Source organism: Toxotes jaculatrix, chromosome 2, assembly GCF_017976425.1.
Source record: "Toxotes jaculatrix isolate fToxJac2 chromosome 2, fToxJac2.pri, whole genome shotgun sequence".
NCBI classification, from domain to species: Eukaryota; Metazoa; Chordata; class Actinopteri; family Toxotidae; genus Toxotes; species Toxotes jaculatrix.
The window spans coordinates 30598188-30623731 of NC_054395.1; the positions used below are offsets into that span (position 1 = coordinate 30598188).

The 25544-nt window shown below is 48.2% G+C and overlaps 3 protein-coding genes and 1 long non-coding RNA gene across 7 annotated transcripts in view; 3 read left to right on the top strand and 1 right to left on the bottom strand.

The window, feature by feature from the left end:
• The window catches only part of LOC121188765, a 16726-nt gene extending 15641 nt beyond the window's left edge, over nt 1–1085 (bottom strand). The window contains exon 1 of the long non-coding RNA XR_005894740.1: nt 1–1085. This exon is cut by the window's left edge and continues 907 nt beyond it. This is a non-coding gene — a long non-coding RNA (uncharacterized LOC121188765).
• The window catches only part of cacna1fb (calcium channel, voltage-dependent, L type, alpha 1F subunit), a 33373-nt gene extending 29896 nt beyond the window's left edge, over nt 1–3477 (top strand). For all 4 annotated transcript variants that reach the window (XM_041048564.1, XM_041048574.1, XM_041048571.1 and 1 more), the window contains 8 exons: nt 1–221; nt 514–621; nt 708–844; nt 1015–1127; nt 1821–2013; nt 2603–2665; nt 2773–2873; nt 2957–3477. The exon at nt 1–221 is cut by the window's left edge and continues 2 nt beyond it. In XM_041048564.1, the coding sequence (XP_040904498.1) occupies nt 1–221; nt 514–621; nt 708–844; nt 1015–1127; nt 1821–2013; nt 2603–2665; nt 2773–2873; nt 2957–3220 (1200 nt within the window). In that variant the 3' untranslated portion in view covers nt 3221–3477. The remainder of the gene's footprint in view (nt 222–513; nt 622–707; nt 845–1014; nt 1128–1820; nt 2014–2602; nt 2666–2772; nt 2874–2956) is intronic.
• Nucleotides 3478–6742: 3265 nt separating this feature from the next.
• sypa (synaptophysin a) lies at nt 6743–15651 on the top strand. The gene is made up of 8 exons (XM_041048641.1): nt 6743–6815; nt 10488–10553; nt 11860–11984; nt 12739–12937; nt 13014–13205; nt 13652–13867; nt 14168–14248; nt 15474–15651. The coding sequence occupies exons 1-7, from the start codon at nt 6798–6800 to the stop codon at nt 14231–14233; spliced, it is 882 nt and encodes a 293-aa protein (XP_040904575.1). The 5' UTR covers nt 6743–6797; the 3' UTR covers nt 14234–14248; nt 15474–15651.
• A 2995-nt stretch (nt 15652–18646) lies between these two features.
• Nucleotides 18647–24936, top strand: pcsk1nl (proprotein convertase subtilisin/kexin type 1 inhibitor, like). The gene is made up of 6 exons (XM_041052678.1): nt 18647–18736; nt 23237–23489; nt 23878–23945; nt 23976–24094; nt 24166–24273; nt 24549–24936. Exons 1-6 carry the CDS (start codon nt 18683–18685, stop codon nt 24934–24936), a joined length of 990 nt encoding a protein of 329 aa, XP_040908612.1. The 5' UTR covers nt 18647–18682.
• Nucleotides 24937–25544: the final 608 nt, after the last annotated feature.

Consider the following 25544-nt stretch of genomic DNA (forward strand, 5'->3'; position numbering starts at 1 on the left):
CCTGGTGGTGTCATTGGGGACGGAGGCGTATCTAACGGAGGTCTGATCCACCGGGTCGGTTCTCTCACCAAGATGCCGAATGGCAGCGAACACGACGAACATCTTCACCGTGGAGACAAGATGAGGTCATCTGTCAATCATCATCACCACCGCCACCCGTCAGTGAAGAACGGCCTGCTGGACCATGCCCATAAGAGACCATCATACAGCAAACATGGAAGGTACGCGTCGCACTACAAACCCAGAACACAGGACTTTGCTTCGGAGCAATGAACAAACCGAATGTGATGTTTAACTGAAAGGTTCCCACACAGGTGCTGCAGCGCCTCACTGCAGTTCTTCTACTGTCCAGCAGGTGCTGCTGTAACACACAGTCAGGACAGTTTTCAACAGGTTCAGCTCTGGATACAAAGGATTTAACAAGAAGGGGTTCAGGCTTAAACAGGATGTTTGGGTTCCGGTTCGTCTTGACTGACAGGTGCCTCAGCCAATCACAGTCTCACTGTTCTGCAGGAGGGACTCAAGGGACAGATACTGGAGGAACGGGGACACGGAGGTGTATGGAGAGCAGGGTTACTACAGCAGAGAGGAAGACAACGACAGCATCACCTCCAGAGACAGGTATATAGACAGACAGGTAGACAGACAGGTAAACTGATGGACAGGCAGACCTGTGCACCTGTCCTAAATCCTGTCTGTGTTTTCAGAAATTACCCCGATGAGCCTCCTCTGTACAGAGACCAGTACGACAGCCACAACCCGTACTCCAACAGCTGCTATGGCAACGGCTACAGCAAAGGCAGGAGGACGACCCGGAGACGCCTACTTCCTGCCACACCCACAGGTGAGATGGAATCCCATAATCCTCCCTGCTATCTGAAAGCATTCTGTGATGTCACAGTTACGTCTTTAAATATAACAGTAAACTTTGATCAAGTCTGAACCAATCACAGCTGAGCTGACACAGTGACATCATCACTGACTGGGTGCATTTGTTTCTCTGTCGTCCGTCAGGTCGGAAACCTTCATTTAACATCCAGTGTCTGAGGAGGCAGGGGAGCAGTGACGACCTGCCCATCCCCGGGACGTACCACCCCACCTCACCCCCACGCCGCACGCTAACGCAGGTAACACACACCGCCCCACCTCACCCCCACGCCGCACGCTAACGCAGGTAACACACACCACCCCACCTCACCCCCACGCCGCACGCTAACGCAGGTAACACACACCACTACACACCACCCCACCTCACCCCCACGCCGCACGCTAACGCAGGTAACACACACCACTACACACCACCCCACCTCACCCCCACGCTGCACGCTAACGCAGGTAACACACACCACTACACACCACCCCACCTCACCCCCACGCCGCACGCTAACGCAGGTAACACACACCACCCCACCTCACCCCCACGCTGCACGCTAACGCAGGTAACACACACCACTACACACCACCCCACCTCACCCCCACGCCGCACGCTAACGCAGGTAACACACACCGCCCCACCTCACCCCCACGCCGCACGCTAACGCAGGTAACACACACCGCCCCACCTCACCCCCACGCCGCACGCTAACGCAGGTAACACACACCACTACACACCACCCCACCTCACCCCTACGCCGCACGCTAACGCAGGTAACACACACCACTACAAACCACCCCACCTCACCCCCACGCCGCACGCCAACACAGGTAACACACACCACTACACACCGCCCCACCTCACCCCCACGCCGCAAGCTAACACAGGTACCTCTCTTCTTCTTCTCCCACTGTCCTGTGTTACTCCTCCACCTCCTCCCCCTCAGACATTCAGCGGTTACGAGTCCCATCACTCCTCCGGTCGCTCCTCAGCAGCCTCCTCAGCGTCCTGGGCAAACCCATGTCCTCGGCGTGGACGCCTTCTCTACGCCCCTCTCATCCTGGTGGAGGAGGAAGGCAGCCCACCCTGGGGGGGAGGAGGACCCGCGGGTGAGGGAAAGAAGGGAGGAGCAGGAAGAGGTGAGCAGACTGGATGCAGTAACGTGATCAGAGCCTCCATGCTAACAGTTCTGCTTCTGAGAGTCGGTCGTAGGCTGCTGCTGTTCTTCCCACTGCTCGCCTCACACCCAGACAACAACAATCAAATTAGGCATAAACGAGATTTTTATAAACATGCTGTGCTGGAAGTTCTCTAATAAAAGGTGGTATTCACTCAGTGTAGGTTCAGTGGGAGAAAATGACAGTGGAACAGCAGGGTCTCTGGAGGAAAGGAGTACTTCTGTAAATACGAAGCACCTACAGGCGGCTCTGCACGCCTGCCCTCCTTAAACCTGAATTCTACAGAAACTGTAGGGTCGGTGTTAGAGTCCAAGCCTCAAGAGAAGGTACTTCATGTCACATGACTTCACGTCGTGCTCGCTGAGTGACGGCGGACCCAGCGACTCAGACAAACAGTTTTATATCTGAACAGCTGATTGCTCTGTCGGTCTGCAGTCCTGTGACCCGGCCGGGTGCTGACCTGGAGCGACGGGCTCCAACGCTGTGTTGGATGGACACTGGGTAAAAATGTGAATGAAACTCACCAGGTGTGTTGTCATTCATCCATCAGGTGTCAGTGTGACAGGTGCGGCACCCAGACCAGCCTGGTATGGTGGCCCTGCAGGGACATCAGGTAGGAAGGATGAACAAACACACACTAAAAAGCGTTCAACACGGTTTAATGAACATGTGATCAGAGTGCTGTGGGAACGTTCCTCACACTTGGTCTGAACGTTACAGCGCCGCCCCCATACAGAGCCTACACCACCCTCAGAGTTCCCTCTCAGCTCGGAGCTCAGTTAACCGAGAAACGAGGATCGGCCGACAGTCTGGTGGAGGCGGTGAGGATGCATTGATTGATTACTGATATTGATAGGTGACTGTGTGTCAGACTACGGGCACTGATTGGTTCTCCTCTCTGCAGGTTCTGATCTCAGAGGGTCTCGGTCTTTACGCTCGGGATCCAAAGTTTGTAGCGTTTGCAAAGCGGGAGATTGCCGATGCTTGTCACATGACGGTGGATGAGATGGAGTCAGCTGCCAGCGACCTGCTTGGCTCGGGGAGCCATGGTTTCCTTGGCAATGCCACCACTGACCCCGCTGCGCTCTACAGCGACGAGGAGCCAATCAGGACAGGCCGTGACGAGGACGAGCTGGCTGACGAGATGACCTGCGTCACATCGTTTTGAAGCTCTGGACCAATAAGGGACAAGAGACAGGGGCCTGAGAGAGGCTGGGCATCGTAATGTTTGAACCTGTTGGGGTGTGACTGACAGGTCATTTGACCAATCACAGGACAAGAAAGAAAAAGGTGTCGGGGGGGGGGGGGGGTTATCAAAGCAAAGCTGACTGAGGCTAAAGGTCAGTGTGAAGTTAACTTTAGCGGTTTCTGAGTTCTGTTCGGGAAAAGGGAGGTGATGGAGGAAGGAGAGAAAGAGAAGTGAAGGAAGGAAGGAGAGAGACAGAAGTGAAGGAAGGATTATAGACGAAGAAAGAGAAGAACTGAGAGACAAAAGATAAAACAATCAAGGAAACAGGAGGAGTGAGTGAACTCAAGTCATTACGGTGACGCTGTCTGTGAACATTTTTTACTTTTAGAGTCAGAGTTTGACGCCAGTGAGCAGATGAATCAGACCAGGCACCAGACTCAGGCCCAGGGGCCTGAGAGCCCGGGGGGCCGAGAGCCCGGGGGCCTGAGAGCCCGGGGGCCTGAGAGCCCGGGGGCCTGAGAGCCCGGGGGGCCCCTGTCAGAAGTGACTTAACGTGTCACTGAAAACAAAGATGCTCCAAACCACCACAAAATGCAGCTGTCTGCTGCGGCGTCAGATCTGCTTCGACGGGCTGTTGTTCTGGTTTTCTAAAAAAAAATGGAATAAAGATTTTGAATATTTGGCACCTGAATTTGTGAACGTATGTACTAATAGAATTTACATATACTGGAAATTATATGTTGCACAACTTAATATTGACTATTACAATGTTCAAAGAAGAATCAGATCATGTGAACTCACAGACGGTTTTTAAAGTGTCACTGCTGTAAATTCAGTGGTAGCATTCGTATTATTATTCATTCAGTTTGACAGAGCTGAACTCAAAGTTCTTTCCTTCCTGCTGTTTCCAACTTAAAACCAGAAACAGAATTCACTCGTTCGTTTCTCCAGTCGACTTTCAGCTTAATTTAACATGAGGAACACGTTTGTTCTTTGTGTTTTTCTTGTGCAGATAAACTTTTCCTGACTTTCACACACGTGGGTCTAACAGTCCTGTTTCCACTGTGTCTCATATTTTCTTACAGTAAATAAGAATTTTCTGGAGTTTTTCATCGTTCTGATGTGAAATTCAGATGAAAGTCAGCAGTAAATTCTGTGTGAAAGGTTTTAGGTCAGTTCCGAGCAGGAAGGATGATCCGTGCCCACATCAGCGCTGAACGTCCCGCTCTGTGTGGACGAATTTATTTCTCATCTTTTACTGATGACTGAAGGAGCTGTCTACGATCAGAGGATGGACTGAAAAGACTTTTTTTTGTCTGTTTTCTGTTTGACAGGAGAAACTGTTCAGTGTGTTTTCTTTTTTTTAAATGTTTGATATTTTTTATTCATTCTGACAGAACTGGATTTTTCTTGTGTAGCTGTTTGACTCCGGACAGCAGAGAATCTGCTGATGTTTTTGTCTCGTCTGAAATTTTGTGTTTCCTTCACATTTTGGTTTTTCTTTCCAACAGTTTGGACAGTTTCTCAGCAGTTAAGGGCTTTTCAAATTCACGCCTGGATTTCCCCAAAAGTCTTCCTCAGATGTTGAGAACTGCCGTGTTCAGCTGAGAAGCAGCTCTGTCTGAACCCTCGTTTACCTCAAATAAAGACTGAGTACAGATGCTGTTTGGCTCCATGTTCTTTCAACACAGTTTTCAGTCAGCCACTGTAAAGGCCCACCCGCTGAGCCCCGCCCCCCCCTTAGTTACTGTGTCTAACCTGTCAATCTGGATCCTTTTTACCTGAGCAGTAAAAACAGTTTTACCTACAGAAAATGTGTCTGTGGCCCAGAGGTTTAAACTGTGTGGGGGGAGCAGGGGGAGAAAGCTGAGGCAAAGTTACTGTGAGGTGAGATGGACAGGTGTGTACAGGTGAGCTGAAACAACAGGAAGTTAGTTCCTGTAGTTTGCAGCAGCAGTGACTCACAGCTCAGCGACAACATTAAGGCAGAGCTGAGCTTCCTCTGCCTGCAGAACTTCATTCAGAATCCTGCTGTTTTTATGTTTCCCTCAGTATCACAGTGATCCAGTGAGAGCTGATCCCAGCTGATCACAGCTGCTGTGATCAGCTGATTCAGCAGCTGATAAAAGTTAAATAAAAAGGTTAAATAAAAGTTTTAAAAAGTGTCAAAGCAGGCTGTTCACACTGCACATTTACCAAAATTCATTCTAATTTTTCAACAAAAGCAGCTTCTCATTTTCTGTTGATCACCGTCAGTTTAAATCAGGGAGATTAGCTACAGTAAGCTAATGCTAACACTGCTAGCATTGAGTTTTTAAAAACACTGTGTTCTGACTCTGAGTTCAATGCTCAGCATAAAGAAGAGGCAAAGAGAAATAAATGATGCTCTAAGTATCTTAGTAAATAGCAGGTAGCTACAGAGACAGAGGGAAACTTCACAGAGTAAAGAGTGAATGATCGAGCTTATTCTCAGCCTCAGCTTCACTGCAGGGATTTATCCTCACGTCTGATGTGGGATAAAGACGAGGTGAGAAACAGGTTCCTGCAGGTCTGAGTCTGTCTTCACACTCTCAGCTGAACTCTGCCTCACAGCCTCTCTCAGACTGACTCGGCTCCCCCTGCTGTCCCACTGGACTCACTGCAGCAGCTTCACACTCAGGTTTGACCTGAAACTGTTTAATTACAGAGGTTCAACATCTGGACTCAGTCCACACATCTGTGTGTGTGTGTGTTGGCCCGAGGCTCTGATCAACGTCACTCAGAAAACATGAACAATCCCCTCTGCTCCAGAACATCATAAAATAATAAAAGCTACAGAAGCACCTCCTGTGTCTCACCAACAATCACTTTCATATGAATAACAGGGTTTAAAATCCACTGAAACATCTGGAACATGGCGGCTGAGGCGAGGGGAGGGGCTCCTGAGGTGGTCTGACACTTCAGAGGAACCTGACGGGAACACGGTTCTAAGATCAGATCCATACTGAGCTCAGCTCTGTGAGTTCATGGCTCAGCCAGAGCCACAGTCCACCGACAGACCTCACCCGACCCGACGGAGCCTGACCCGACGGAGCCTGACCCGACGGAGCCTGACCGGATCCAGAGGAACGGAGAATCCCCAGGTCTCAGGAAGCCTGGAGGCTGAAAGCAGCTGGAGCTTCAGCTCAGTGAGGAGACGACTGCTCCATCAACATCTGCTCAATACATCACAGACCGGGTCACATGGTTATTTACAAGGCAGCGTCATCATCATTAGACGTCAACACCTCATACTATCTAACCCCCCCCCCCCCCCCCCCCATGGCTCCCTGTCTGCAGATGTTTAAATGACACGTGAATCAGCTGTGCTGTGAATGTGTTATTAACCCTTCCGCCTCATGAAGCCTCTGAGCTGCTGAAGCTCCTGAATCCTGATCAACAGCAAATAAAAAAGAAATGACGCGGACACAGACTCAGCCTCCTCCCCCTCCCCCTCCTCCCCCCGCTCCTCCCCCCGCTCCTCCCCCTGCTCCCCCCTCCTCTCTCCATCTCCTCTCTCCTCTCGACAGGCTGCAGGATGGACGTCGTAAATCAGGTACAGACTCTGAACATTCAGCCTTTATTTCTTTTATTCTGCTTCTTATTCTGCGCGTGTGTCTGTGCGTGTGTGTCGTGCCCGGGGTGTGTTTGTGTCGTGTTTCGGGGCGGCCCGCCGGGGTTGGTGTTCGTCTGTGTGGGGCCGCATCGCGGCTGCAGGACGAAGACCCGCCGATCAGATCGGAATCAGACATGAGAGAAATCAGCGGCAGATCGCAGGAATCAGCCTGATTCTCCTGATTTCGTGTGTGAAGCATTTTTCAGGAATCAAAAACAAAGATGCTGCAGATGTTTGTGATGTTTGTGTCGTGTTCACAGAGGACCCGGATTAGACCGGGTCCCTGCGCTCAGGCGGCCCGGGTTCTCCGGAATCTGAGGCGCAATAACTGGACTTTTCAACCCTGCGCACTGTCTGCAGGACAATAACAACACTAACATCCGCTAACATCGATTCCAGCAGCTCCGCGCTCCCGTGTGTGTGTGTGTGTGTGTGTGTGTGTAAAATGGCAGCCGGAGGAGGAGGAGGAGGAGGAGGATTTCCTCTCTGCTCTGGTTGATGCTGATGATGCTGATGTTGTTGCGGGTCGAACCCGCTCTGGTTTGACTTGTTCTCGCCGTTTCCAGCTCATCTCTTCCGGCGTTATTTAGTCCAGCTTCACCTCCTCTTCCTCCACCTCCTCCTCCTCCTCCTCAGCCGTCGCTGTAAGATGGAGACCAACAAACACCGGGCTCAGATTCTGGACGCTCCTGTGACACAAATGTCTCTTTGTTTCACTTCCTGTTTGTCCCTCTGTGACAGTCTGCTCCATCATGGGGTTGATATCCTGATGGTGGCCTTGGTCCAGACTCTGGACTTCAGCCTGGATCAGCCCCACACCCTCTGCTTCAGACCGAACCTCAAATGTGTTCACTATGAATTTTTGGAGGCAACGATTGGTCGATTAATTGATTAGTCGAATAATTGATTGGTTGATTGTTGGAATCAACCAGTCGTCACGAAAAACATTTTTCACTGTTTTCAGGTCATTTTAGGAAAAAATCAATCAATGATGGATTGAGAAAAATCAGTGGATTAAACCGATGATGAAACCAATCGTCGGTTCTCACAGACGTTTATCTCTCTGTCCTCTGCAGGAACAATCTGCCTTCATGTGTTTCTCATGTATTTTAATGTTCTGGTCCTTTTGGGGCCAGAATAACCAAACAGGGGGCCTCAGGGCACAGATGAGCTGCTGGGCCCCTGTGAGGGCCCTCGGCCCCGGGTCAGAGCGTCAGAGCCTTAAGCTCCAAACTGCTGTGTTAACTGTAACATAACTAATCATTTTTGCTGTCAGTGCAGGGACCTGCTGGGACCTGCAGGGTCCTTCAGGCAGCTGGGACCTGCAGGGTCCTGCAGGCAGCTGGGTGATGTTCCAGCAGCACGGACAGTTCGTCCATAAAATCCACCTTTTTCCTCCTGAATGTTGCTCGGTCTCAGAGTGAAGGAGAGAACGAGGACGTTAAAATCATATCATCGTCACGTCTGTGTAAGAACTGATCAGAGTTCAGCTTCTCACTGAGCTCTGCTGATCATCAGACTTCAGGACATAGATCCGGCTCTGATGTGACGGTCCTGTGTGACGGAGGGAGGATGGATCAGGATCTCTGATTGGTTACTCCTGCTCTGATCAGTCATGTGATCAGCGGAGAGCTGGTGGGAAGTGAGGGAAGTTTTCTTGCTCAGACTCAGACAGCAGCTGTTTTACTCTGGAGTCGGTTTTAAGTCAGCAGAGCGTCTGTATTCAGTATGTGTTTAAACACAGTTCAGCCTCTGCTGTTTGGTGCTGAAGCCTCGTACTGTGTGCTTCCTATAGGACTCCTTATCTAGGCCTCTAATGAATAACAGTCTGTTCGTTATATTGTATAATGTTTCTATAATGAGACAAATCATGTTCCAGATGAATTAATGGGCATCATGTATTGATACGTATGAATCCTAAAATTTGATTTTATTCAGATGTTTTTGGCTCGTTCAGTTTTGAACGAACAATCATTTTATTCTCATTATATCCCAGAGGTGTGTTACCTGATGTCTGATGGTGTTTCTCTAATGAAGTTGTCTTATTAATACGCTCTCATGTGGAACGTGTTGAATACTGTGGTCTCAGTACATTTACTCTTCGTCAGCGTCCACTGGTTGTTTCCATTGATTTTTAAATGGAATCATTAATAGAAACAGATGTAAAATCTGATTATTAAATGTCTCTTCAGTCGCGGCGACTGTGTGAACAGACTGAAACCTGAGAAATAATATTGATCTGCTTGTTTCAACACAAGATAAAGACTGAACACTTCCTGTTCCATCACATCTGGGACGGAAATATTTCAATGTTACAGAACCAAAAATATGATAAAACACAACACTGAGGTTAAAGTAGTGCCCCTCATGATAAATCAGTGTGTAGCTGTGAGTAACATCACATGATTTCATTTAAAGAAGTGAAGGAAAGCTGAAAGAAAATCATTCAACATTTCACCAAATACCTGAACCACAAAAAAAAATCTGCTGACCTCCTGGAGGGCCCCGACCCCCAGGTTGGGAACCGCAGGACTAAACTATCTCCCTCTATTTAAAGTGTCTCAGAGCAGCTACAACAGGAAAATGCTGCTGACGCATCAATGACTCAGGATCAATGATCTGATCAGAGATCAGTCACAGGAGACAGGAAGTACTGTTACTGCGATACTGTGACGACAGGAAGTACTGTTACTGCGATACTGTGACGACAGGAAGTACTGTTACTGCGATACTGTGACGACAGGAAGTACTGTTACTGCGATACTGTGACGACAGGAAGTACTGTTACTGCGATACTGTGACGACAGGAAGTACTGTTACTGCGATACTGTGACGACAGGAAGTACTGTTACTGCGATACTGTGACGACAGGAAGTACTGTTACTGCGATACTGTGACGACAGGAAGTACTGTTACTGCGATACTGTGACGACAGGAAGTTCTGTTACTGCGATACTGTGACGACAGGAAGTAATGTTACTGGAATACTGTGACGACAGGAAGTACTGTTACTGCGATACTGTGACGACAGGAAGTACTGTTACTGCGATACTGTGACGACAGGAAGTACTGTTACTGGAATACTGTGACGACAGGAAGTTCTGTTACTGCGATACTGTGACGACAGGAAGTTCTGTTACTGCGATACTGTGACGACAGGAAGTACTGTTACTGCGATACTGTGACGACAGGAAGTACTGTTACTGCGATACTGTGACGACAGGAAGTACTGTTACTGCGATACTGTGACGACAGGAAGTACTGTTACTGCGATACTGTGACGACAGGAAGTTCTGTTACTGCGATACTGTGACGACAGGAAGTACTGTTACTGCGATACTGTGACAACAGGAAGTACTGTTACTGCGATACTGTGACGACAGGAAGTACTGTTACTGCGATACTGTGACGACAGGAAGTACTGTTACTTTCCGTCACTTTAATGTGTCAGAATCAAACTGCCTCTAAAACTGACTTCACCCTCAGTGTTAACGCACCTGTACAGCAGGTAACCGGTGTGTCTGCTGTCTCTCAGCAAAGTGTTTGTGCTTAGATGAAAATAAAAACCTGCCGTCTCTCTCTGTCTGACTGTCTCTGTCTGTCTGTCTGCAGCTGGTGGCCCAGGGTCAGTTCCGGGTTCTGAAGGTTCCTCTGGGCTTCATTAAGGTCTTAGAATGGGTGAGTTCATAAGTTCTCTGCACCTGTAACTCTGTGGTATCACCATAACACAATTATCATCCAGAAAATGTTCGCAAAACACTCGGAGAACACTGTGACTGTGCAGGGGCCCTCCTCGGCCCCTCGCCCTGACCTACACCTGAGTCTACCCTGGACCCTTAAACCAGGTCTGAACCCTCAAACAGCCATTTGAAGGTGTGAGGACCAGACAACATGTCCTCACAATGATTTAGAACCAAAATGTCCACACAATCACAAAACACATGTACACACACACACACACACACACACAGTCCCAAGCAGGAACTGGACAGAGAGTCTGACTGTGACCATCTGCTCAGTGTGTGTGTTTGTGTGTGTGTGTGTGTGTGTGTGTGCTTCCTTTATAACTGCACTGCTGAGTGATGATGATAATGATGGTGATGGTGATGATGATGGTGATGATGATGATGATGGTGATGATGATGATGGTGATGGTGATGATGATGATGATGGCGATGGTTGTGGGCTCTGACACTGTGAGGGTTGAGGGTTTGACTCCAGCTGCAGTTTAAAGCTTCACACTGTGACTCTGAGTCACAGTGTGAGACAGATGATGCTGAGTCATGGTCCTGCAGGAGCTTCACTCCTTATTCTGAACAAAGCAACTCTTCAACACAGCGTTTACGCCGACGCCTTCAACGGAACCATGAGTCAGGCTTTTACTCATCATCAGTGTCAACGGTAAACCAGAGTACAGGTATCACATGGGTCGGACCACACTGACCTTCGACCCCAGCCTTCACGCTGACCTCAGACACACACCTGTAAAGTTTGGTGACCGTGTCTTACACAGTGGTGACAGTACTGTAGAGACACCTGTCCACAGACGTCAGATAAACACCTGCCACATTACTCTGCAGTAGATCCTGCTGCAACCTGTGACTCCAGGACCTTACACACACACAGACTCACAAGGTGAGAATGATTCCAGCTCTGCTGCCGCGGCAGGTAACTGTTCACACTGTCTGCGAGAGCAGCAACTATGGTCATTCTCATTATTGGTAAATCTGCTGTGTAAAAACAATAGTGATTTGACCTTCACAGTGTGTTCAGTCAAAGGTCCCAAACAGAAGTGAAATGAAGCAGTTCATCCTCTCATCTGACAGAATACTGGTTTTCATTACTGAAATGATGTTTCTGTGGCTCAGCGAGTCTTTACAGCTCTTTACGTCTGCTCTGAGCCTGTGTGAGGGAATATTCTGAAGCCTCTCTAAGATGCTGTCACATGAAGAATCTCTACATTCTTTTGCTCCTCCTCCACCAGTTCTTCGCCATCTTCGCCTTCTCCACCTGTGGCAGTTATTCGGGGATGTTTCGGATGTCGGTGGAGTGTAAGAACCGGACAGAGAGCGACCTGAATATAGACGTGGACTTTGAGTATCCGTTCAGGTCAGTACAAAACACATCGCCTCTACTGATACTGACAGTAACAGAGTCTGTGCCTCAGCAGATCCCGAACACAGAGTGAACACAAAGTCAAAGCTCAGACACAAACAGAGGAAATCACAGGCTGATTGTTACTGGGACAGTAAGTAACTGAAAAACGTAGAGACACATTCAGGGGAAACGGTGCAGCAGCTCAGATATGGTCCAGATAAACACAGAGGACAGAGGGAAGCCACAAAGAGCCTGATGATCACAAAGCTAAAAACACTCAGATCGGGCTGTTTCAGTCTTTCGCTGTCAGACTGCGAAACGAGCAAATCAAAGAAAAAGTCTCAGTCCAGTGTCCCCTCTCTTTTAGCTCTGTGTTTGGTCTCCACCAGCTCCTGAGGGAAACATGTGGCTCTACCAGCTGCTCTCTGACTGAGTCTGTCTGCTGTTTGCTGCTCAGTAGGCTGTTTACAGATGTATCTCTAAAAACAGCTGAGATGGAAGCAGACAGGAAGTGTGCCCAAAACCAAAACAAGAATCTAAAAGAGGCTAAAAAGCTACTCTTTACTCTTCTGTTCTCTGACAGGAAGTCTGTCATTAGTTTTAGAAGCATCCTGTCATGAAGAAAAATGTTGGACATAGTTGTTAGGGTCCATGGTCTGAGGACCATGAATGTCTCCTGTTGACAGATGCTGACAGACTTCACCATCAACAGAGTCAAGCTGCTAATGTGGCCAGACCAAAAAATTTCCAACTCTTTCTCTGTCAGACTCCACCAGGTGTATTTCGACGCTCCCACCTGTAAGGGCGGGAACAAGGAGCGCCTCTTCCTGGTTGGCAACTACTCTTCCTCAGCCGAATTCTTCGTCACCATTGGTGTCTTCGCCTTCCTCTACTCTACAGCGGCTCTCAGCATCTATGTCTTTTTCTTTGAGAAGTACAAGGAGAACAACAAGGGCCCGCTGATCGTAAGTTCCACTACCTGACCGCCCAGGTGAAAGGTGAGCTCTGGGCAACATCACTCATACACTCTGTGTGTTTTAGGACCTGGGAGTGACCGGAGTGTTTGCCTTCATGTGGCTGGTGAGTTCGGCAGCCTGGGCCAAAGGTCTGTCCGATGTGAAGACGGCAACTGACCCGGATGAAGTGATCACTCTGATCTCTGCCTGTGGCGTTGAGGAAAACCGCTGCCGTGAAGTCCACGACCCGGTCATGTCTGGACTCAACACCTCCGTGGTAAGACCTTCACCAAGTCTGACACCTCAGCAGGATGGGTTTGGGTTCAGGACAAGACGACACGTCCTAGCTCTGAAGACGTCGTCAAGCAGACTGACCCTCATATTAGGCCTGGGTATTTTTTTAAATCATTGGACAGAAATGACGACATCAGAGTTTCAGTATCTCACTTTGAGAAACACAGATGGAGGGGTCTGCCACCACGTCCCTGCAGATCTCTGTTGGTTAGGTCCTCCCTGGCATTTCTGCTGTTAAAGCATCATGTGTTTTAATTAAATGCTGCTTTTCATTGATGGCTGTGACAGATATGGAGTTTGAGGCAAACAGTAACTCCAGCTTGGCATTTTCACACCCAGGCTGTAGGAGATGGAAGGAAGCTATGTTACTGTTTGTAAAGTCAAAGACGAGAGTCTAATAAGAATAACCTTCATCCTCTTCTTCTCCAGGCATTTGGTTTTATTAACCTAGTCCTGTGGGCGGGAAACCTCTGGTTCGTCTTTAAGGAGACTGGTATCATCGCTCCCTTCATGCGGGCTCCTCCTCCTCAGGGGAAACCTGCTGCACCGGACGCCTACGGCCAGCAGGGCACATACGAACAAGACCCGTACGCCAGCAACCAGGGGGGATACCAACCCGACTACAGCCAGCAAGGATACAACCAGGTGATCAGCTGAACTGCTGCCTACTGCTAAAGAATCCTTGGGGGGGGGTGATTCCCTGGTTTAATTTGGGTTGGGCTCTGTCTAATTCATGGAGGCATTTTAATGAAATCCTTGTGACACAGCTTTGTGTTGACAACCTGTATCTCCAACTAGAAAATGAGATGAGTGTCCAGCTGGAGGAATGGGATTTTTTACTGGCACTGTATACTGTTCAGAGTACTACCACACCGCAGTATATTCCCTCTGTGTACTGCTGTGTGTGTCTGTTTGTGTCATGCTGTTTGCTGCTGTCTCCTCCAGGATGCAGAATACGGTCAGGGCTACGGCCAGCAGGGGGCACCCACCTCCTTCTCCAACCAGATGTGAACTGATAGGAAGCAGGTGAGTCCATTACACTGATTAATAATTCTGGTGATTTTCTTTTCTTGTCTCTAAATCCCAAACAACATGTCTGCTGCTAACACGTGACACGTCACGTCCAATTCCACTGTTTCCAGAAACTATTAAAACACATCAGTGAAACACACTGGGTCACATGTCCCTTCATCAACACACACACTGCACTGTATTCTTACTCGGTCTCTCTCTCTCTCACACACACACACACACACAGACACACACACACACACACACACACCATCCTACTGCCCCAAACACTCACTGCAGCACCAAATGTGGATTAATCCACCGCTGAAAATAGTCCCCAGATCCACTATTCCTCCAGTTTAAAAACCACAGTGATCAGCAGTTTTAAACCAATGACTGAGCCTTTAAAAAATGAAACTATATTTGTGAAGTGTTTGTAATGATTTCCATCTTCAGTAGGAACCAGTGGACTCAGGGCTGAGAGCCACAGACAGAGGAGGGAAGGGTTTCTCCAGCTCTTATTAAACTGTTAGAGTTTCAAAATGTGTTGAAAACGCTTATTAGTTTTAGTCACGTTTCAGTAATATGAGTTTTCTTAGCTGTCGTCAACATAAACTTAAGATTTAAGTCTGATTTTCCTCGGTGAAAAGGTCTCATCACCATATTTGATGTTGCCCGTTACCATGGTTACAGGTTTTGTTCACGCCTGTAGTCACGTTTCAGTAATATGAGTTTTCTTAGCTGTCGTCAACATAAACTTAAGATTTAAGTCTGATTTTCCTCGGTGAAAAGGTCTCATCACCATATTTGATGTTGCCCGTTACCATGGTTACAGGTTTTGTTCACGCCTGTTGTGAGGTTGCTATTTAGATCTGTAATCACATGCATGTGACTCTGCAGTGGCAGACCGTCCTCAGTAAATCCAGTCTGTCTCTTTCATCAGGCCCATGCTCTCCTGCTGCTGATGACTTGGCATTTTAGCAGCAGAGTCATTAAAAAGCTGTAACACTGCTCAGCTTCAGACAAGCAGCTAAAACTCTGGATAACATTAACGCAGTGATCACCAGTGATCATCTACAGACTGTAAACACCAAAGTCAGCCAAGCACAGTCACGGCTCCTGATAACGTTGTGTTAATGTTAGCTTACAGCTGTTTGAGCTGCAGCTGCAGTTAGAGAACGCTGTGAACGTCACCTCTGGACTTTTAACTCTCCTTTATGTTCTTGTCTTTCTTTCATAGAAAGCAACGGAGTGAAACAAGACTGGGTCGCCTGCAACCTACCCACAATGCAACACTCCTGTCTGCAAAATTAATGGGTGGGGTGGGGTGGGGTGGGGGGGCGGTGGCAGGGGAGGGAGGTTAAATGGGGGGAGTTTAGATGTTCAATATAATAAATTGATGTGTAAATGATTAAAAAGAGAGTTCTAAATAACAAATCCACAACTTTAACAAAGCACCAAACAACAACACTGACAAACACAAACAGCTAATGTTAATACGAGATAGATTCATATTACAGTGCATAATCTGTGGAGAGAATGTATGTTTGTGTTGTATAGATATAACTTTGAACAGATATATAATATAGACTGAATGGTTTCTTCATGTTTCCTATTGAACCCAAGGATCTTCCCCACCCCCATCATATGCCCCGCCCCCAACATCAACAAACCAGATTCTCCATTGGCCAATCACAAAGCTGTTCAGACTGGGTTCACACTGATGAGATCCAAACCAGATTCAAAACAGATTCGAACCAAATGAGAACCAGATCAAACTGGATCCAATCCAACAGCCCTGCCTCCACCAACATCACCTCCCACCTGTTCGCTGTTTGTCTTGCTGCATGTAAATATCAACACAGGAAGTGATGTCATTCTGGAGATGCAGTAAACCCAGTCTAGATTCCAGCTTCGTGGTGACACCGAGTGGAAACTGGATCCGAAACAGCTCCTGGTCACTACAGATTGCACTGTTTATGTGTTTGATCAATGGACTCAGCTGGAGTTTCGTGTGTGTGTCACATTCCAGCTGCTGCTCTCAGATCAGTTTATCTGTGGAGAGGACAAACACTGCAGAAGCATCCGTCTGAACTCTCACTGCATCCTCGGTTTACGAAACCAAACTAAAATCAGATGGCTCTTCTGGTTTCTACTGCAGCATATTCCCAGCCATTCTGCTGGAGCCTGAAAAACATGAGCGGTAACCACGGTAACCATCAGGTCTTTTCCTCGCTGCTTGTGATCCAGATGGTGATAACACCACCTCACTGACTCAGGACTGTTTCTGTGGGATCTTGGCTCAGTATCCAGTCAGAGACAAGAGTTAAAGAAGTTTCCCAAATGTTAAGACGCGTCTTGTTCAGGTCAGAGTCAGACTTCCTCAGCAGAGACCGGAAAATAAAACGTGACCGTATACGTCCACTACACACAAACCAAACCGTACAACACACTCTGTTCTGATACTGCTCGTTCAGATTTAACTGTGTCACAGATCTTATTTAATTAATTAACATCACCACAGTTAGCTAGCGGTTACCCAAATAACGAAACTTTGTCTTTAACTAACAGTTACCAACGTCTCACGCCCCACAGATAGCTCAGCTGCTGGCCAACTATTGGTTATCTGGTCGACGTGGAAACCAGAACAGATTCTTCTAAAGCTTCAGCAAAGGCAGAAGGAAGTGACTTCATCTTTTCACGGCTTTTATTTTTTTACATATCCCAACTCATAAAACACAATCAAAACCCATTTTCACAATAAAGGGCCTTTAAGGTGAATGTGCTGTGTGTGTGAACAGCAGCCGCACACACTGACTCCACTGCTGGAAGTTCTCTGTTCTCCATCCAGATAATCTGTTTCCATTAAAGAAGCTAAACGATGCTGTAAACTCTACAGTTACTGTGGTTAGCTAGCGTTAGCTCGAGATGTTTGCAGCTAGTATCAGCTAATGTGGACCATAAGGACACGTGTCCAGCCACGTTAACATGCTACATAATGATAAACAACAGTTTATCATTAGTTTATGACAGACGGACGTTTCTGTCAGTGGACAGAGGGGTCATTTGTCCTCTTCTCAGCTCACAGCCAATCAGCAGCAGCCGTGAGCAGTTTTTGTAATAGTCTGAAAAAAAAGGGGAAAAAAAACTTGATGCTTCTTCTTCTTTGGTTGTTTTTCGGAAAGTGAAGCTGTTTTTAGCGTCGGTATCTTCCTCCGCATGGTGATGTGTTCCCTGCTCGTGTTGTACAGTAACTGATGATCAGTGTGATTCTACTTCCTGTTCTCCTCTACAGGTGTGTGTGTGTGTGTTACCTGTCCATACTTCATCTCTTATTTTTTCTCTTTATCTCTTTCACTCATTTTTCTTCTCTTCTTTTTTTACCTCCTTCCCTTTCTTCTTTTTAACTCTTCTCCTCCTGTTCCAGTTTCTTCCTCCTTCTTCTCCTCCCCTCTCCTCCCTCCTCTCTTCCTGCTCTTCTTCTTCTCCTGTTCTCTTCCCATTTTATTTTTTCTCCTACCCTTTCTTCCTCTCCCTCCTGCTCTTTTTCTTCACCCCTTCCTGTCCTCCTCCTTCTTGTCGTTCTTCTTCGTGACTCTCCTCTCTGCCTCTGTGATGTAACTTTCTGTGTGATGATATTTTACTCAGCATCAGTAACCATGGCGACGGTGTTGACAGTGTTGATGATAATGATGTGTGTGTGACTTGTTGCTATGGAGACGTGCCCCCCCTACCCTGACCTCAGCCCCCCCTTGTGTTTATTCAGTGGAAAATTTCAATAAATGACAAACTCGTCTCTGATTCTGTGTCTGTTTATGAGGTGAACACATGAGTGAAGGGGTGAATCAGTGAGTGAGTAAATGAATGAACATATGAATATGATAAAGAATGAATGAATTAAGTGAGGAAAAGAAATGAATAAATGAACAACTGACTTCATGTTAGAAGGAATATAAAGAAATGAGTAAATTACTGAGTGAGTGAGTGAGTGAGTGAGCTCCCCTCAGCTGAGCTGAGGAAATGGAGGACAGGATGAAAGGATGAATTACTGCAGCACTGAATGAACACATCCTTTCATCTGTTCATATAGCTCCTCCCTCTATCTGTCCTTCCATTTTCCTTTGGCCATCCATCTATTCTCTCCTTCCTTCTCCTTTCACTGAGCCCTCGTCCCATCCATCCTTACTTTGTCTCTCCTCTCCTCCTCCCTCTCTTTTGTCTCCCCCTTTCACTCCTCACCCTTCCTCTCCTCTTTCATCTCACAGCCTCGCCTCCTTATCTATTCACTACCTCTTGCCTCCTCTCCTTCATCACTCCTCCACTCCCCTCCCCCTCCCTCTCTCTCTCCTCATCCCTGTAGCCCCTCCCTCCCGTCCTCCCCCTCTCCCTCTGTTATCAGTGCCTGCAGACGGCGTCAGTGTGTGTCTGTGTGTGTGTTCAGTCAGTAGCATGGCGTCCCTCAGCCTCCTGCTGCTCAGCACCGCTCTGATCCACAGCGCCCAGGTAAGGACGAGTCACAGCCGCCGGACATGCAGCCCGAGAGAGAGAGAGAGTGTTTACATGTGTGTGTGTCGTATGTGCTAATTCATCGCTGTCGTCACGGTAACATGAACATGGTGCAGAATGATGTTGCTGTTTATCTTCCTGACTGTCAGCACTGTGACATCACAGTATGTGTGTGTGTTTATGCATTTTCTGGTTTTGATGTATTAGTTATTGATTTATTGATAAGGAGAAACGGCAATTAGGATTTTGACGCAGAGAGGACATTTTGAGGCTGTGAGGACATTTTGAGGCTGTGAGGACACTGTCTGGTCCTCTCACCTTCAGCGGGCTGTCCGAGGGTTCAGACCTGGTTTAGGTTCAGGTTAGGGTAAGGGACTGGTGTGTGTGTGTGTGTGTGTGCAGTTACTGCGACCAGAGGAACATTTCAGTTCCTGTCACCATAGCGACAGGAGAAGGTAACCCACGGCAACAGGGCCACATATTACACAGATTACAGTATGTTTCCTGTCACCTGACGACTGCTGTGTGTGTGTGTGTGTCTGTGTGTGTGTGTGTCTGACGATGAATCTGACAAAATGAGGAACTGCTCAAATAACTTTGGATAATCAATCAGTTATCAATACTCATTATCAAAGCAGTCTTATTCTATGAGCTCAACATTTCCTAAGTGGAGACTCTGCTCTGAGCTCTGCTTCAGCTCACACACTCTGCTTTAAAGTGCATGACAAAGGCGGCAAACTACACACAGGAACCACATCAGCAACACAAACCGATTTCCATCCAAACCCAGTGAGTCAGACAGAGTGATGCTCCTCAGAGGACTCATTATTACCTCCCCCTCCTCCCCCTCCTCCCCCTCGTTATCATCCCCGAGCTGCTGACGGCTTATCATCACTCAGAGTCACAGACACAACGCTCCTCCTGCACTGATGCAGCCTGTGAGATATTACTGTCATCAATCACACTGCACCTGAGCCGAGTGTTTACCTGAGCGTTCACCTGAGCGTTCACCTGAGCGTTTACCTGACAAACAGCGGGAAATTAAACCTAAATGCATTAGTTCTAAGGTCAGCAGCCTCAGCAGCAGAGATGGTTTCTAATCACTGAACAGTTTACAGCCTGAAGGCTGAAGCTCTGTCGTCATCATCATCATCATCACTACAGTCTTCTTCTGTAAATGTGAACAATGCGTTTGCAGCACAGCTAAGTGAACATCAGGAAACACAGGAAGTCAGAGACGCTGAAGAGGAGAGGAAGCTTCTGCTGTGACCGGACAGTTACTCAGCTCTGGCCTGTGATGACTCACCGATCAGACACCGATCAGACACCGATCACACACCGATCACACACCGATCACACACCGATCACACACCGATCACACACCGATCAGACACCGATCACACACCGATCAGACACCGATCACACACCGATCACACACCGATCACACACCGATCAGACACCGATAAAACACCGATCACACACCGATCACACACCGATAAAACACCGATCACACACCGATCACACACCGATCACACACCGATCACACACCGATCAGACACCGATAAAACACCGATAAAACACCGATCACACACCGATCACACACCGATCACACACCGATCACACACCGATCAGACACCGATCACACACCGATCACACACCGATCACACACCGATCAGACACCGATCACACACCGATCACACACCGATCACACACCGATCAGACACCGATCAGACACCGATAAAACACCGATCAGACACCGATCAGACAACGATCACACACCGATCACACAACGATCAGACACCGATCACACACCGATCACACACCGATCAGACACCGATAAAACACCGATCACACACCGATCAGACACCGATCAGACACCGATAAAACACCGATCACACACCGATCAGACACCGATCACACACCGATCACACACCGATCACACACCGATCAGACACCGATCAGACACCGATAAAACACCGATCACACACCGATCACACACCGATCACACACCGATCACACACCGATCACACAACGATCACACACCGATCACACAACGATCAGACACCGATCAGACACCGATAAAACACCGATCAGATACCAATCAGACAACGATCAGACAACAATCAAACTGGTCAGACTGTTGAAACTGCTGACTCACTGATCAGACTGCTGATTCACTGTAAATCCAACATTATGATAAACCCGTCCAGCTGATTGGTTGGTGATGAAAGAATAAATCTGATCAGCCTAAAGCTGCAGGACTCACCCTGATCAATAACTGTCTTCTTTTTAATCAGTATCACTCCATCACCATCATCACCTCTCTCTCTCTCTCTCTCACACACACACACACACACACAAACTAAGGACCAAACAAATAAGTGGAGGCAGGAACAGAACAGCTCGTTATGCTGCCATGGCAACAGCACGTTTCCCTGGACACCGACAACATGCACACACACGGAGATACATACACACACACACACACACACACACACACACACACACACACACACACACAACGACCTGCAGTAAACACACACTGAGCGAACACACATCAGCCGACAGTTAATGTGGTGAGTTCATTCCTGGGTCCTGGTGTTGTTCATGCTGACTGACTGGGATTACTGGGACACACATCATCATCAGGTCTGAGGAAGAGACGATGGACTCAGATGGACTCGCTGAGACTGACTCACGAGACTCTTGGGAAACTAAGTCAAATTCAGTGGACGACGTGCTTGTCCAGACTCACCTGAGCCTCCAGCAACAGTGACTCTCCCCAGGATAGGGGTCACCTGGCTGCTCAGTGGACCAGGCTAAATCCTGGAAGCTATGGCTAGAGGGAGATCTGGACTAGGCCGGGAATGAATCCTGTGCAGCAGGTGGACGTGTGTCCAGAGGACACAGTCACTCATCACTCTGCAGATCTGGGGACTTGATTTTCGGTTTATAAAACGACCGGATTCTGCTCCTCGAATCCTCAAAGAGCAGAATCCCGCAGATCCCGATGAACCGGAGACGCTTACCGGTTCTGACTACAGTCCACAGGTGAACCGTTCATTACCTGAGCTCAGTCACTCACCACAGAAAACACCAGGAAACTGCTTCAGAAACAATCACGAGGCAGGTAGAGACACTCACCTGTGCTACGTTCAGGTGTGCGCTCGGCTGCTCCTCGCTCCGTCTGAAGGACGCTCACCTGGCTGATTCCACTCAGGTGAAACCTCGGTCAGTCCGTCACTCAATCTGAGACCGTGTTCTCATGTAGCTCATCGGATCCTCGCGCCCTCTTCCTCCGTGTTAGTAAGAACTTTATGTAAACTTTGTCACGGGACAGAGGTGACAAGGCGGCCGCGGCTTGTATTTTACATTCAGAACGTACTTCCGCTCACACTGTGGACGCCAGGTGAGTAGGCGGTCCTTCAGTGCGGCCCAGACCACGTGTGGTCTCAGATCTGGCCACGTGACCGTGAACCTGCGCAGGTTGATACCGGGTCTGAACAGGACCTGATACCTCAAAGATTCACCTCATTTAGAATGAAGTCTGGGAGAGTAAACAAACAAACAAACAAATAAACAAAGCAAGAAAACGGCGGATCACGTGAGTGAGGACACGTCTCATCACAGACTCAGTGTAAACTCTGAATTCAGAGACCAGTTGTTAGGGTTAGGGAGCCATGTTCAGAGAATCTGGATCAATAAACAATAATAAACAGTGTGTTTGTATTTTCATTATGAAGAACAACATCTTTGATGCAGCCTTTGCCTCTGTCGCCTTCAGTGCTTGCTCTGGGCTCAGACTCTGAGTCTCTGTAAAGCTTTGAGACAATTTTGATTGTGGAAGTAGCTGAATAAATACAATTGAATTGAATTGAATTGAACCACTGAATAACGTCGTTTTCAGGACTTTGTTGAGCCCTGAGTAGTGTCTGCAGGCTGCATACAGTCCTGACACCTGCTGGCAATAAGGTGAGGCAGCCTGAATGTAGCCTGAGAGGCAAAACCCAGGGACAAAAGACTCTGTCATTACTCACTGCACCACTCAGCTGCTGGTTCATCTTTTACCAGCAGTGACTTTCATCAGTTTAACTCACACACATGAATACACTCTGTTACATCAGAGTAATGCACAGTAATGAAATCAGACTCCATCAGTTTCATCTAAATGAGTTAAATGGCATCAGAGAATCCTGCTCTCTGATTGGCTGTTGGACGTCTGTTCTGATGGATGGACACTGTGAGTAAACAGGATGCAGATCTGTGTCTGACGTGACCCTGTCGACTTTGAGTCAGACCGGCGACCTCGGTCCTGGTGCTGCGCTTCAAGGGTCCACTAATAACACTGTTCAAACACTGTGTGTGTGTGTGTGTACCTGCAGCTTTATGAGGACCAGTTTGAGTTATAAACCTTACAAAGGTTTAGGTCAGGGTCAGGGGTCAGCGAGTGATTAACACTCAGTAAATGACCTCTAGCTTCTGACCCTTCTCTCTCAGTCTCTGCCTGCAGCTCGCGGCGGGGGGCGTGGCCTGGACGTAACGGTGGGTGGAGTCAGACGCCAGCGCAGAGACCTGCGTAACCTGCTGCCTTATGAGGACCAGATGATGTCATATCCTGTCACGCAGGGAGGAGGCAGGGCCAATGACCTGTACTACCAATCAGATAACTGGAAGGGGAGGGGCTTGGAGCAGGCCCTGCGATTGGTGGAGAGAGACCAGAGGCGGGAACAGGAAGAGGAGCAGCGAGCAGGTTGGTTAGCAGCAAACCACCAAAGAATGAGAAAGATTTTAGACTTTTTCCTGAAACATTTTGACTTGAAAAAAAAAGTTTTCCAAACATGTCATCATCTGCCGCTTACCTGGGTCCAGGCCCAGGTCACAGGGGCGACTGCTGCCCTGTCCACAATGCACTGAAGTCCTACGGCACCTCCCATGGGTGGTGGGCCCATGAGGGCTCAAACCCACGACCCTGAGAGACTGAGTCTTGTGCTGAGCTAACTGAGCTAACGGGGAGTTTATCAGTGGGATTTAAAAATCGTATCTGTGGATCATTTTATCATCAGAAAATCATCAGTATACTTGTGTTGGTTTACAGCGAAAGAAAACATGAGTAACGAACCAATCAACTGTCTCCACAGCCTACCTGGCCGCTCTGCTCCGCCTACTGAGCGAGGCAGAGAGTGCAGGATTGGTTGGCCCGGGAGACGTGGAGTTGGTTGAGGAAGAGGAGGAGGAGGAGGATGATCAGGGGCCACCAGGGGACTTCCAGGGCCCAGCCCCTCCAGACTACGATGAGACGGGACGGGGTATGAGCATGGGGAAGCCCCCGGCCGCCTGGTGGGGCCTCCTGGACAGGTGAGTCCATGAAGGTTTGACATTTGTCAGGTGACAGTTATCAGTAATAACCTTTGACCCGTGATTGTCAGGATGGAGCCGCAGCTGGCTCAGACTCTGCTGGAGAGAGCGAGACAGGAGAGACTCCAGCAGGGGGCACCAGTCTCATCCGGACTGAACAGAGACCGGGACACTCTGAGGTGACCAGTTCGACACACAGAGGCAGGATTCACATCATCAGTGAAACACGTCAGGACGAAGCACATAGAAATCCCATATATGAACAGATTGTGTCACGGGTTTATTACATCACGCAACTTTTTCTTCAACATTTTCTTTCCACGTCTCGTGACATCGTGATAAAAAAGATGATGTTTAAAACAAAATATTTTTCTCAAAACATTTCCACTTTCAAAATTTTATTTATGCTTTCCCGAAAACCTGAGCGCTAACTACGCCTGTGTCCCCTCCTCAGACGTCTGGTTGCTAGGATACTGTCCAGCATTGGCCCAAACGATGCCCCGGTGATGTCCTCCGGTCGCCGTGTGAGGAGGGACCTGCCCGTCACTGCAGCTGAACCTGTCGGCTCCGCCCACAGGAGAATCCGGCGTTCCCTGGATGACATGGCTCCTCCATCGCCTAGCAACAACCCCCCCCTCCTCAGAGTGAAGAGGCTGGAGGAGGAGGAGGAGAAGCTCCGCCCTCCCGCCACTGGGCTGCAGAGGATGAAACGCATCGACACCATGGCAACCGCAGCTGTGGAAGAACTGAATCATGGGAGCCATAGGCGTCAGAGGAGATCTGCCCTGAACTACGACCCCCAGATACTGATCGATCAGATTCTGGAGTACATGAGGGAGTAAGAGCAGAAGGAGAGGGGAGGAAAGGAGGGAAGACAGGAGGAGGAGGGAGGGGAGGAGGTAAGAGAAGGAGAGAGGAGGGGGAGGAGGTGTATTCTGCTGTATGTTCCTGATTCCTGGAGAGGATGATTGGTTTAGTGTCAGGGACGCAGAGGTCATGACCTCTGGATCATCTTATTCTGTTGATCTGTTTCCTAAAAATTTCCTTGAACGTTTCCTGAAAGTTTTGAGTAACGTTTAACAGATTTTCACGGTCACGTGGCTGCTCATGTTTCAGAGTTCAGTTTCTTTAGGAGGGAAAACCTTTGATTTAACTTTCCCCATAATTTCCTAATGTTTACACCTGATGTCCAGCTGTAAATTACCAGGATGTTTCCCTGACAGGTCGACGCAGTTTGGTCCTAACTATGGGAAATGGAGGAAGTGTTAGTTGCCACAGTCGTGAAGAACCTGCTGGTGATATCTGAGTTTTTAGAGGAAATGATGAAGGTCAGTGACGTCAGTGTCCATCAGAGCGACTCCTCAGACCAACACATGAACCAGACTCCTGTGTCTGACATGTTTCACATCATTTACTAGTTTTTCTTAAAAAAACAACAACTAATGAGCAG